Raw genomic sequence first — 14,971 nt, forward strand, 5'->3', positions numbered from 1 at the left:
AAATGGGGTTAATTGGTGGGTAGATGGCTCCATAAGTGCTGGAATTAGAGCAGAACGCATTATGTTTAATAAAGGATACTGAAAGAAGAGCGTTACGTATACTGGACTAGTCAGGGTAGAAATTGCAGCCTGGGGGGGTTTCTTTTAGAAAAAAATAATTTTAATGGCCCCTTTAGAGGCTGAGAGACCTTGATAGTAATAACACATATTCCTCAGTTATTATTCTCATTTCATGTATGTTTTTTAACAAATCATAAATATCCTGTTCCATAGTTTATACACAAATTATTATTATTTATATTATTTATTATTATTACTTAGTATTAAATACAGGTTCCTATAGATCTCTTGGCGTAGGGCCCCTAAATGCCTGAACTGGATATGCTTAAAATATTTATTTTTAATTCTACTACCAGGACAGTATATTCTGGAAGTCTTATCAGTAAATAGTCTACAGTTACTCTGCTAACAGAACACATTAATCATAGAAATTGTCCGCTGGGGAGTACAAGGTGGTACTTGTTTTCTTCTGATACGGAAAGCACTGTGTATATTATGTATTGTTTTCCATATTTTCTCATTTACTGTAAAATATTATATATTGTCAAATTGGTTGTGGTTTGGCCACAATACCAACATAAAAAAAAATGGATGGAGGTTGCTTAGTGGTTTCCACAATAAAGCCCTGGATTTCAAAGAGTATTGAACAAGAACGGCTGACTAGGGTCATGTCCACAACCCATTTTCTCTACTGACAACCTGTGGTCCCTGGGTGCATCAGCCCTTACTGTGTGTTGGGCACACAAGACGATACAAGAGGCAGTAACGGCCCGAAACCGGGTGACCTGGTACCGTTTGTTTTACAGAATGACCCATTGATAGTTCTCAAGGTTACGTTCTGCTGATCAGTAAAGCTATGACTAAAATCCAAAAAGTATTTTTCTTGCCTTTTGGCTAAAACCAAACGAGTACCTGTGCTTTTTTACAATAACAGCCAAGGGCTGGGGCCAGAGATGGCATTTACACAAGCTTCACTGAGCATGCTTCTTAAAAGTTTTTTTTAAGTGTGTGGGTTTTTTAATATATTTTTTTGGTCGCTGAAAATGGGTCCCTGAAAGACCTTGGTGTGTTCCCCACCTTGGAGACCTCGATGGGTTCCCCACCTTGGAGACCTCAGTGGGTTCCCCACCTTGGAGACCTCGATGGGTTCCCCACCTTGGAGACCTCGATGGGTTCCCCACCTTGGAGACCTCTGTGGGTTCCCCACCTTGGAGACCTCGGTTTGTTCCCCACCTTGGAGACCTCGGTGTGTTGCCCACCTTGGAGACCTCAGTGGGTTCCCCACCTTGGAGACCTCAGTGGGTTCCCCACCTTGGAGACCTCAGTGGGTTCCCCACCTTGGAGACCTCATAGGGTTCTTATTTTCAGAGAGGACCTAGAACATCTGGCTCTCCTTAGACTTCTGCTTAGGAGGGAAGGAGGGGACCCCAGAAGAGGAACACCGTGGACACAGGTGTCCACAGGGGCCTTACTACCTGGATCACTGATCACCTTTGTTCGACTGGACAAACCGAGAAGCACAAGTACCCCTGGCTTCACGGGAAGAAAAAAAACATCCATTAACGTAATATATAAACAAATGAAAAACAGAAATGCCTAAATGTTGCCAAGAAAGAAAGCAACATGATGGCTGTTTATAAAGCTGACATTCCGAATGGTATTGCTGGTTTATATGAAGGAAATACACAAGTATCAGTTACTGGGCCTCAGTAAGAGATTTTCTTTTGATTTTCCCCCAAATGTTGAATAGCTTCCTGAGCATTGTACTGAAATTTGGATGCAGAACAACACAGCCGCAGCTGAATCGTTTTCCGAGGGGCTCCGTATTTTATGCCGGAAAGTTGGCTTGCTTGTCAAGTGTCAAATGATACGTTTATTTCCTAATTTCGGTACTAGCCCAGTTACTTTGTTTTCAGAACTTTTGGGGGCCGTTTCTTATTAATTGTACGGTTGGATTCAGAATAACCCTTTAGGCCACTAAATACTTATAATACAGAATTGCACCCATTTCGGGGAAACTATGGGCTGTGTGAAAATTAACTCTTTATTAAATGTACATTTTAACAATGCATAATACAGAATCAGGCCCTAGTCTGGGGGGGGGGTTTGTCCAAAAAAAAAAGACTTATTCGTGGACCAAAGTATTATATTGTTTTTAACATAATATTTATTATATATATATATATATTTAGCATTAATAAATATTTATTAGCATGTCTATTTTGAAAGCATTCTTACTTTACTTTACAGCATTTTTTCACACTTGCCCCGGAACGTGTGCTTGTTACCCCAATTATATTTACATAGCTATGAGGAAAATCCTGGTTTATCACACTATGGTGGTTCATACTGTGTAATTCCCCATACAGATACACAAGAAAAATCAATTAAATCCATTATTTTGTAATACAAAAGCAAAATGTGCTATTTATTTCCTAAAGCTGATGCCAACCAAGATCCTGGAGGGTCACAAAGGGTCGGATTCTGGGAAATGCCGACCTCCGTAATTTTTTCCCTGTCATAATTGGCTTTACTAATTAGCGGGAATGGTTCGCTACGTTTATTTTGAAATCCTAGCTTCCTGGGAAGCGCATACAGACAGCGCTGTCTAAAATCCCTGCCAAAATGCAGGGACTGGGAGATTATTTAAATTGATGGTAATTATAGATCTAAATTATGGATGTATGAAACATGATTTCCCGGATAGAGGCATAGTCGATGCCAGCACGTATATTTTTCTAAATAAAATGCATATATTTTATATTTATATACATATATATTGTTTTGTTTCAAATAATCTAAAAATGCATATAGGAAATGCAATTAAAGGAGCGGCCCCTGAACCCACCATGTAAAATAGCAACATATTGGGTAAAAGTAACATTTCTATCCGTTCCCTCTGCATATATTCCAACTTTAGGTAGTGTACTGAACCAGGCCCCCCTGTTTAAATATGCATACCTGCCATAGTCCCTACGTCATCAGGACAGTCCTGACAGCAGAAGTGAGGCCTTGACTTTAGATTCCCTAAAAAACAAGACGATATTTAGTATTTTAGAATATAGGCAGCAACTGCCCAAAGGCAGGAAAAGCTTGGTGAAAAATAATCTATACATCGTCTTCACGTTATCTTATCGTGTATTAACGGCAGCTCTGTTAATCGTTTGCAGACGCGTCCGCCGCGCGGACAATCTTTTCACCGGCCGGAGACAAAGGAGACAAGGTCTCTGTTTCTGGAATCCTTACGGCAGACAGAGGCCGGTCCGAGCCGGCTGCCGGGAATATTAAACAGAGTATTTATAAACTACGTCCATCGGCTTCAGCTTCACTCCATCATCCCGCGCTCTGCTCCCGGGGATAATGTGATCCTCATGTTCCTGCCAGTTTTCCGTGGGAAAGTTCGCTGTACTTACTGCATTCTAGAGCCTTCTGTTTCCACTAAGACAGCCAGTAGAATGTTTTCACGGTCCTTGTTGATGTTAAACTTTACGGCTTCAGACACTTTTAACCCACGCAATTTCAGAAAGATGTGCAAGGAAGAATATTATGATGTTCTCCGACACTCCCGAGGGTTAAATATTTACCAGAAGCCCTGATATAACCTCTTTAGTACAAATCCAGTAATTGTAGAGTTCGCCGTTGAGGTAGGGTCACCACGTAAAACTACCCCATCTGCGCAAACATTAATCAGTTAAACTGAACTCGGAAATAAGATTTTCCCGGAGCCAGATTTCCATTTTGGGTTAAAAAAAAAAAAATTAGAATTGTTCTAAACTGGAATAAGAGGACATAGTAGCAAAAACATACAAATTGCAAGGAACCTAGAACAAATAAAATAACCACATGGAAGTAATTTCATGGTTTATATATATTTTCCCAGAAACGTTTAAAATTTAAAATGTGCGCAATCAGACCGGGATTATTATTATTTTTATTAAACTACGACCATCTAGAGGCGTTCTTTTTGGATTTTGGGAAATTTCAGTAGCAGCATTTTCAAACTTTCCTCCTTTCCATATGTTTTTTATATATATATATATGGCTGACTCACTGCCAGACGAATGTCCTGATGTGGCTTAGGTCTCTTTTACCAAGGAGAACAATTAAACCATTCCACGATATTATTTTAGTTCTCAGCGGGCCTGCTTAAATAAATATACCTTTCTTATACAGTAAATATATCTTAGCTCGCTGCAGGGAAATCAGTATAAATATACCGCTTTTAAATATTTAACACACTGTAGGCCGCAGTGAAACCAGTAATATAAATATGAAACTAATAATATAAATAGACCTTAATCCGTGGCAGGACTAACCGTTAAAACCATGCCAAGTACATTCACTTTAGATTATACAAATACTGCAGCTCATTTGTATGAAGAATGAGTTATTTACGTCTTCCCAGCCACAGAACTCTTGCTGACCTTCTGCTAACAATCACAGAGTCTGAAACTTTGTCTAAATTCAAAAGAAACTGGGGTGATCACATTGGACAGATTTCTGGGGGCCCATATACATTTCGCATGTAAAGTGCTGCCCCCTGCAGTTTATGAGATGTATAACAGATTTCTAATAAAAATTTTAAAAATATACTGTAGGGGGCAGCACTTTACATTAAATGTACATAAGCATACCTGGGAACAGGCTCTAGGAATCAGAGCAGATCACCAAACTGTATAACCATCATCATTCATCCTGGTTTCCTTCATCTTCTGTCTCATTCCTCTTCAACCACCCAAATATATTAGGTAGTTTAGAAAATAGTTTTAACCCTAAAAACTCATATAGAAACTTTTTTTCGATCATGCAGCGGAAAGTAGATAGCGGCCCGGAACATGCAGCTGCTACAACAAGCAGCCCACCAAGTTCAACCCTTTTACCTATACCTTGCTTTTGACCCAAAAGTAAGCAGAAAAAACCCAAAACCCAGAGTTAAGCTGTTTTTTTTCAGATTTTTCCAGTTATGATTACGTCTGGATACAGTTTTGCAGCAAATGATCATGTATCCATGAGTTGTGTGTTGGAAAAGCTGTGTTCTCGCATGGTTTACGACGATATGCGACGATCAGCTGTGTCCCTCTAGTGGCGGTTGAACGCCTTGCAGGTTCCATCGCCCCATGTATCATATCGCATTATAAATAATGTAAGCAACACAGCAGCAGCCAGACAGGCGCAAACACATTAAAAATGAAAATATATATATATTCCGTAATAAGACGAGACAGTATCTGTTGGTTCGAAACAGTGACGGGCATTTCTAAGCGGAACAGTCTTACTATAAAGTATACGTGTTAATAGATTTGATGCTCTAAGTAACAGGTTAATAATTTATACAAAGTATCACATTTTCTTTAGGATACAGCAGGAGATCACTGCGGTTGGGCCTTCATGATGCATAAGATCTTTAAATATCATGTATAGTAAAGCTCATACGGGTGAATGTAATAAAGTCATATATTCCTAAATAACAATACTTCCTGATGTTACTTTTAACCCTTTCATGACAAAGCCTGTACATATACGGGCTCACAATGCATTGTTTTTAAAGGGTTTAAGGAAAACCCATTGTCCTTAAGGGGTTAAACATTTGCCCCTCTAATCCAAGCCTATGTCCTCTTGTTGCAGTAGTTCTTTTAAATATACTCTCCTCCTTTACGCCTTTAAATGTTTCTATCATATACCCCCGTGTCGTCTCTCTTCCAAGCTACACATCTTAAATGTATATATCCGTTTTAGCAGAGCCCCCCTGACCATGGTGCGAACCGCACCTCCGAAACAAAATTTTACCTTCACCGGCCAATAGAGGGAAAGAAGAAAAAAACATGCAAATTGTTTAAATTCAACACAAGCTTTTAATAGCTGCCTTTCAGGAAAAATCCATTTGCGAGCTCAACAAATAATATAACCAGCCTCGTGTTCTTATAACATATTTCCCATCACACGCTTCCTTCTTCCTACGTGACCTGCTTATCATGTATCATTACATGAAATGTTTAAGGGGAGGGTGCAAAAAAAACTTTTTTTGTTTTACAAGCATTAACACTATAAATTCATCATTTATGGCGCATTGAGCAATGCCAAGTTCTCGTCCTGACAGTCTGCCCCTTTTTCTTTGGCATTCCGTCTTTCTATGTCACAACCGTCCACTGCTAGCCACAAAATGACTTCCGTCGACAATGATTAACCCTCTGGATGCCAGAAGGGAACCACAGCTAATGCAATATAAAAAAAAAATCCTAAATTTTCAAATATGAACACTATCCATTTGTTACTCACAAAAGAAAATAATTCCAGAAAACGCACGCTAACGGGAACTATGTGCGTACAGGCTGCCACTCAGAAAGTGGGACCAACTGGTATCACGGACTCTCAGCACATAATATATGTTTTAGATCGTACATCGACTGTTCTCAGAACAAAACATTACAGATTGAGCAAGTCCCCATAAAAGCTGTTTAAAAGTACAGAAAAACTATATAACATAACAAAAACATATAACATAAATAACAAAAACGGTTAGCAGCATGGGGTCTATACAGAATGTAAGAGCACATCCGTGTTCAGTAGAAGTAGTCTTTGTATTGTGTGTTGGGCTTCTGCAGAGACGACCGATTATTGCATTTATCAGAAGGCACGGCGTAGATCGAGCATCTGTTCCCCGCACACTTAGTGAATATGTCTGGGGCCGGTCTCCTCCATTGATTGGCAAAACCCAAACTTTTCTTATTAAACAAAAGAGCTATCTTCTTGTGCTTTATAACCCAGTGGATAGACCTGAAACACAACCTATTCATCAACCTAAACAAATAAAGCCCCATTAAACAGATGTCACTGCACAGGACTGAAAGGAAAATGATTCCGAGAGCAAATCTTGTTTGTGACCTAAACCACAGAATTGACACACAGAGGAGGTCTAATAATATTAAAATAATGTTAAACACACGCTGGTGGATGTTATACACGCAGTAACGCAATTCACATCTTCTGTTTTATGTTCCGATCCACGACGTATGTTTACGCATTCATGGGTCCAATGCCCTAAAAACACAAGATCCATCGAGGAAAACGTGAACTATGTTTGCTTTTTATTTCTCACAGGCAGCTCCTCCACAGGGTTATCTAACGGCATTTCATTGTCTTTATTGACTTTTCTCAGTTTTGTCTTGCTTTTTTGGGTGGAAAAGGTAAGGGAAGATTTGTTGAATTCTAAGGAGAAGACACCAACGTCTCCATCAAATCTGTTCTTGGCAAGTTGAATGTGTCTTTTGCCCGGGCCAGAGACCAGCTTGCGATCTTGAAGTATGAGAACGTTATCGGCCTCCTGGCTGGCCTGGAATCAAGACAAATATATTTGAAATCATAGCGGGAAACACACTTTATTCCGTTCCCTAAAGATATGACTGGTTTTGGTTTTATAATTTTATTTATTTTAATGGAATAGCTTACTTTTGCTGAGCCAAAGATAGAGGAGGTTTGCAATTCCTTGTCATCGTCTTCTTTCCGGGGGTGAATGACCAGAGTCACATGGCAACTATTATCAGTGGCGAACTTCCTGAAGGCACCAACCATGTAGTCTTGAACTGCAAACCTAGAACCAAAGTGTGAAAAGGGGGGACTAGTTTACATGGAATTTAAAGGAACAGCCATTTGGCTCGCAGAAAAACGAACCATTCGCCATTGGTTATTTAGGAGAGTTTTCCGTCACCAAGCTTCTTGCACAGGCTTTGAGGTCATAGACCAGCCAGCAGAGGAATACACTTGGAGATGGCGGACGCCATAATACGAGAAGCAAAGAGGAAAAATAGCACAGACAAAAAATATCTTGAGTACAGACCAAAACATTAAACATGGGCAGTAAGATGTAACACATGCCCCAAGTCAGACTATTCATAGATTTCGGTTATAGAGATGTGCTCTACAAGTACCTTGAGATACGTAGAGTTTAAGTCAATAGCATTCTTTTATATAGCTCCATCGTATAGTACAAAAGGTGCTTTAAATGGTCCTTTAAATTAAAATAAAAAAATATCGAGTTGGGCTGCGATTTGGAGACAAAAACAAAATATGAAAAGTTGGCATCAAACATTTAAATGAGAGGTTTGTACTATAACCTTACTTATCGGTAAAGAGGTTTTCCTGGCCCATCATAAACTGCAGATTATCGATGATGACATGATTGATGTCATACATGTACACAGCATGCTGCATGGTATCCAACACCAACCTGGACAAAGTAAGGATAATAGATTATTGTAAGAAGCCATAAGCAGAGGAGTTTCAGAATCAGCAAGAAATTCTAAGCACACAACTAGAGTAGGAAACGGTACTAATGCCCACATTACAGACGTGTCATAGAACAACATATTGTCATGCTGGGATAGTCAATAAAAATTGTGAGATTAATACTTTCCCGTCATGTGAACTATTCATAAAATCCTAGCAATTCTCCTCCCTGACCCATAAGACCTGCATGATGCAGTCTCTGATACAATAAGTCTTCACACGACACCCATGGACTTGTAACAACATTCAGATTTCATCATCTCTGTGATGCCATTTCTACAATGAACTAAACACCCGTCAGAACGAGACTTGCTTTTACAAAACATGGACAGAAAAACTGGCAACCATGTATCCAAAATAACCTATTATGACATTCTCCATGGGATCCACTTTTTTTTTTGCTGGCTTGCAGCACTGACTCTCAGAAATCTTCTCTACCTACAGAGTTAATTCACCTTAAATCTCACATACTTAGCCAATATGCGGTTTTGTGTGATAAAGCGTTGGTGCCTTACTTGATATTTTGTTGCCCGTGGAAAGTCATGAAATAAAGAGGAAGGTCCTCAAACCGGTCAGCCCACTCGTCGTATTTGTCCAACTGTTCCTCCAGTCTCAGAAGTGAGAACTGCGTCAGCATAAGCTTGGCCAGACGCACATTGTTGATTTCAAAGCTTCCCCACAAGGTGCTGACTCCTTGGATACATAAATCCAGGGCATACTCGCTGATGAACGTGGTTTTGCCACTTCCAGTAGGGCCTTCATGGGTTAAAAAAAATGCAATTAGGTTAACATGAAAACAAATGCTCGATTATATAGACGTTCTTTTAACTTTAGCAGCTATTGACATGAGTTTCGTGCGTAAAGTGAAAACGTAGCCAAGAGATAAAAGTCAAAAATATATCGAGAGCTAAACTACTTTACTAAAGCCAAACATACGGTATACCTACAAATTAGGAGAAAAATAATAAAATAAATAAAACGTCAAAAAACTTGAACAGTAGCTCACTGGTTCTTTGAATTTCGGGTTAAAGTTATCCCTGGGGCCACACTGGAACGAAGGCACTGTGGGCACCGGTTGGTGTTTTGTGATTTTTTTGTGCTGGTGATAGGGCACAATCAGAGGGGGTTCCTGAACGGGGGGAACCTGATTTTAAGATATCATTAGGACCGGGATCTCCCACCAGCCGCGGCTCTGGAACTTGAGCCCGGCTACTCTGTGGACTATTCCCGGGGACCTTTCCAGCGATGGCGCTCACGGTCCTGACCGTGGATCGAGTCGCTTTTTGAAATATAACACCCTTGGACCCTGAGCGGGTATTGCGTGTGCCTTCCGTTCCAGGGTAAATATAGTTTGGCCAATCCATCATCATAATCCAAGCCGCCCATTCCCTTAATTTAGTATCTTTTTTGTACTCTCTGCAATCCGCCCAATTAAAACAAACACAAATACATATAGCGCATTAAGAAAACATTCAAATCCTTCCCATGTACCTGTAAACACAGTCAGCTCCCCTTTACGATGTCCTTTCAGTAGCTTATTCAGCTCTGGGAATCTGGCCCATTTGATTCCAGAAATCTGTTCTACGTTTTCCAGCTGCCCAAATACCTCCTCCCTCAGTTGGCGGAACGAAATGATAGATTTGTGGCTGGCAGGGAGCGACGCCTTCAGTATTTTACTTAAGTTTAAGCCATCGTTCAGCGCCTTTAGGGGAGTAGGCTGTTTGTCTCCGGGTCTGATCAGCGAACATCTCTTAAGGTTTAATTTCCGAGCGAAACGTTTGGAGGCTTCCCATGCCTGTAGATCATCTCCGAGCCACAATGTGATTCGTTTGAATTGCTCCAGATAGGGCAACAAGACGGGAGGCAAACAGTTTATACCACGAGGCAATGAGACCGTAGTTAATCCAGTGGCTTGGTGCACGGCTAAGCTGTCCACTTCCCTGCTAGTGATCACGACCTCTGCCTCTTTCTTACCAGTTACACAAAGCCCAAACAAATTATGGTACCGAGCTGACCTGGGGATGGTTGTTTCGACGTAACGGACAGTCTGTTGCTGGTACTCGGCGGATAATAGCTTTAACCCTTTCAGGGTGGAGTCCCTGGGACTGGTCCATGGGAACACCAGGCTTTTAGTCGGAAAGTAACACTTCACTCCAAACTTCTTTAGCGTACCGTTAGGAATCTTAGAAATGCTGAACATGGTTTTGACGAGCTGCGCGTCTCCTTCTTCAAGGTCGGAAAACCACGTCGCTCTGTCCCATATCCTGCGCGCCTCCGCGTCGTTAAACTGCTCTTCTCCGGATTCGCTGTCGCTGTCGGCCAGGTAGCCGGCGATGCAGTCGGGGCTGAGAAAGGAGCAGTCCTCTTTCTGCAGCAGCTCAATGCTATCCTGATAATCCTCCCAGGACCCTTCCAGTAAGGTGTCTTTACAAAGGAAGCGTCCGGTGGTCTTGTCGATGAACAAGCAGTTGTCGCGGTTGGGTGTGAAGGGACTGGGGACATGGAGGCAGCTGTAACCATCATGAAACGAGATGTTTTTGGTCCGCAGGTACTGGCGAATTTCCGTCACGGTCACCGGGCATAACGACGTATCTAAGGTGGACAGAAGGTCCTTTTTAAAGTTCCTGCTGTGGGCTTTAATGATACTGTCGATGTTTCCATAGTTGAGACCGGATTTCTTCATACAGTGGGGGGAAACCTTATAACCCCTGGCCGGTACACGATTACATACCGTGCAGGATCCCCAGGGAATACGTTTTAAAATCTTGGGGGCCACACGCTTTATTGAGAGCCACATTATACCTTAGAAGCAGAGTCCAGCTTCAGAGGAACTTGGCGCTAACAACCTTAAGACGTGATCTACGGAAGGTACTCAGTAGAGCCGATCGGTATCGCATTGCAGGCCGTAATTCCGCGGTCACTCTGGCTCCGGGGACGCCGTGCGGCGAGAACTCTCCGTAGTACTGATACACATGTGTTTACAGGACGACGCCATGACACATTTGGCCTGATAATTGGCGGCACTGACGTCACTTTCCTCACGTTCCGGAACATAAACAGAGCACTGGAGTTGCTGAGGCCTCCGTCACGTGACCCGTACTTCCCGCGGCGGTTAATCCGATTAAAGCCATCGCGGAATGAGCACTTTGCGCTCGGATTTCTGTCTCTAATGTGTTATAAAGAAAAGCGACTGAAACGCGGCCGAAGCCTTTGTATGTCCCTAAAAAAGAATAGGTTTCCCAAATCAAATATGGCCGCCACTCACTCGCAGGCGTGATTCGCGAGCTGGCGCTCGTGACAGACTACTTCCGGGTCACCAGATGCACGGCGTCTGGGGTGATCCAAGGGTGAAGTTGTGTTTCTTTGGGCCTCGCTGAACATGACAGCCCGAGGGTCCCCGAGCCGCTTCTTGCAGAGTGTCCTGCAAAACGGTGTCGGGAGGTATGTGTGTCAGCTCAAGAGGGTCTCCCTGATCTTCAGCAAGGACGCCCAGCCCTCCCGGGGAGCCAGGTGAGAGAGGCACGCTGCAATACCTCCCAACTGTCCCTGATCCAGACCCACGCTACCATACCTCCCAACTGTCCCTGATCCAGACCCATGCTACCATACCTGCCAACTGTCCCTGATCCAGACCCACGCTACCATACCTCCCAACTGTCCCTGATCCAGTCCCACGCTACCATACTGACCAACTGTCCCTGATCCAGACCCACGCTACCATACCGACCAACTGTCCCTGATCCAGACCCACGCTACCATACCTCCCAACTGTCCCTGATCCAGACCCACGCTACCATACCTCCCAACTGTCCCTGATCCAGTCACACGCTACCATACCGACCAACTGTCCCTGATCCAGACCCACGCTACCATACCGACCAACTGTCCCTGTCGCCTGGTGCACCCTCTTTTCTAGGAGCTTGGAGTGTGTCCTGGGCATGAGCTCTAAAAGTCTCTGTAATGTGTATAGAAACCGCAGGGAATTGGTTCATAAATGACGTGAATAAATTACATTATTCTCGTAAATGCCTCACTCTGCCACATACTTGGCTATGAATTAGTCACAAAGTGTCATTAAATATCTCGGAAGCCCCCCTGGCCGAGACACCGACCCGCACCCCTTAAAACTAAAGAGCCCCCCTTTCATGGTTCCATGTGTGAGAAATGCTCTGGTGATGAGATCTCAGGAACTCTTCTTAATCATATTAATCTATGGAATATACGGCTGCTTCAGTAAATAACGTTTTTATTGTCAGGCAGAAGCGTGTTATGTTTTCTCCATTATCTGTTCTGTGACGCAGACAGACGTCTGTCTTAAAATATCTCAATTTCTTCCGTTTGTCATTTCCTAAATCGAATGGCTTCGATGCTGGAGATAAACCTGTCGCTAGTAAACAAAGAGCGATCGATATATATAAACCCCGTCCTATATATAGATGCATAGATATATGATAGTTGCGGAGAATTAGTCGCTACGTTTCCGCTTTCTGATTGAGCCGACGTTATGTTTATTATCCTGTTATCTTTTGGCTCCCCAGATATCTGAAGATCGCTCCCTTACTGTAAATATTAACCCTTTGACGGCTAACGCATCTGGGAGAGAAACTAGCGCAAACGTTGAATATTTTTTTCCCCCTCCTTAATATTCTGTTACTTCTGTTTTAGGGAATTTATTGAAGAAAAGGTGGTGGATTTTGCCAAGCAGAACCCCGGCGTGGTGCTTTACGTCAGTCCCAAGAAATGCAGGGTCCCCAAATTGGTGGCAGAATATCGTAAGTCGTTAAACTCTTCCCTGTTCGGTGACCGTTTTACAAGCTTGTGTACCCTACTTTTCCAGGACCCTCTAGCACCCCAAAAACAGATGACCCATAATGTCCAATAAATGGTTAAAGAAAGGACACACGGCGGCGCAGACATGAGCCCTACTGCCCCTTTAATATCAGCGGGGGATTTAGACCATTGGTAGCGCTGCAAGCAGCTGTTACAATTATACTGAAGCAGCAGCAGCAGCAGCAATATTATCTGATGGAGGTCAAATAGCAAACAAGTATGTTATATGCGGATTTAAGGAAGATAATCCATGAGGGCTGCTACGGGGTCACATCATTAGTGTTTTATGCTCTTAATTTAACCCTTTATTGGATGACTGTGGCAGAAGTGGTAGTAGTATAGACTGCCACTAGATGGCGCTATATGCACAATTATCCTAAAGAGATGCTCTATACCTTAGCCTTTTAAGTATGGTTTATGATGAAGGTGTCCGCTGCTCCCGAAATGCTGTCAAGGCAATAAGAGCTTTGTTTGAAACACAATAGAAAAAAGGCTTGGTCTTAAAATCCAGAGAAAGATGGGGACCAGCCTGAGGTTCATTTAAAATGTATTTATTTATTTTTTTTGGGGGGGGGGTTACACAGTTGCACGTTGTAATATAAAGTGCGGGTTTAGAGGAGCGTCTCAGCATTTACATTTACTAAAGACGTATTGTGAATGAATATTAATTTTAGGTGAAAATGTCAATTAGTGAGATAGGACCTGAATAACTGGAAAGCAGTGGGAGAAGGAGAGTCTGAGGTTACGCTAAAACCAGACGTTTGGAATGTAAGAGGAGGTAGGAGTGGGAGATAAGGAAGCGAGACGTCGAACTCTGAGTGATGTATTGAGCTCCAGAAGGAAAGGGGTGCATGGGAGGAAGGGAGCGAGGTGTTAATGTAAAAATAGCGGGCGTTCGTTAAAAGGTTGGAATAAGAGATATTAGCGGGATGAAGGAAGCAATGAAGTCGAGGCTACTTGTTAAATGATTCAAGGCCGGGATATCTTATATACTGGTACGGGACTCGTGGATTCTTCTTTATACATTAAATGTTTCGTGTTGTTATACCCGTCCATACGGAGCGTTGTAACGGCAGAGGTGAGGGTGCAGGGCCGGGCAGGTCTCCGAAAGCAGGTAGCTAAACGATCGTAATATTTCAGACCGATCTCTTGTTCCGTCACATTGTGCCCTAAAATCTAGTTCCCTCCAGACATTTTATATCGCTGCGGGGATTTTCTCTCCACACTGTAGTATTTCCTAATAGACCTCGCCTGTTAAATTGAGAATAACGTTGGAATATCCAGGAATTGCATGCTGTTTGTGGCCCTCGGGTACTGGAGTTGGGCACTGTGGGATTTTTAGGGGTGTTTTTATATGAGTAATGGGGAAAAATCTGGCTTTTACATTCTGTGGCTGACTCCTAGATTTAAACCAAATTTGTGTGTATAGGTAGGTTTTCCTCTACTTGAAATGTTGATACACAGCACTGAATAATATGGCTTGCCGTGGCGCGGAATCACATTTGCTCGGGGTGATCATCTTTGTGGCTGGATATTTTTTTGTGTGTTTAATCTCAGTGCCTTTTTCTTTTTTCGTTTAGTGAATGGGACCGTTAGAGAAGAAGCCATTAACAGCAAATCCGCAGAAGAAATTACTCAGCTTATACAGAAGATGGCAAATCAGTCGGGACTGGACATCATCCGCATCCGCAAACCCTACCATACGGATAACCCGAGCATTCAGGGGCAGTGGCACCCGTTCACCAATAAGCCAACATCCATCACTATACAAGACTTTGGCACAAAGACTGCACCATAA

The 14,971-nt window shown here is 42.5% G+C and overlaps 2 protein-coding genes across 2 annotated transcripts; one reads left to right on the forward strand and one right to left on the reverse strand.

The window, feature by feature from the left end:
* Positions 1-7,132: 7,132 nt before the first annotated feature.
* Positions 7,133-11,140, reverse strand: LOC149288626 (twinkle mtDNA helicase-like). Its single transcript, XM_089491351.1, has 5 exons — positions 9,835-11,140; positions 8,859-9,099; positions 8,177-8,284; positions 7,507-7,648; positions 7,133-7,390 (listed from the first exon to the last, which is right to left on the reverse strand). Exons 1-5 carry the CDS (start codon positions 11,138-11,140, stop codon positions 7,133-7,135), a joined length of 2,055 nt encoding a protein of 684 aa, XP_089347477.1.
* A 582-nt stretch (positions 11,141-11,722) lies between these two features.
* LOC149288627 (large ribosomal subunit protein mL43-like) lies at positions 11,723-14,971 on the forward strand. The gene is made up of 3 exons (XM_089491352.1): positions 11,723-11,853; positions 13,009-13,115; positions 14,754-14,971. Exons 1-3 carry the CDS (start codon positions 11,723-11,725, stop codon positions 14,969-14,971), a joined length of 456 nt encoding a protein of 151 aa, XP_089347478.1.

The sequence above is a fragment of the Sceloporus occidentalis genome, unplaced genomic scaffold (assembly GCF_023333645.1).
Source record: "Sceloporus occidentalis isolate IW3139 unplaced genomic scaffold, rSceOcc1.0.p SCAF_50, whole genome shotgun sequence".
Classification (NCBI taxonomy): domain Eukaryota; kingdom Metazoa; phylum Chordata; class Lepidosauria; order Squamata; family Phrynosomatidae; genus Sceloporus; species Sceloporus occidentalis.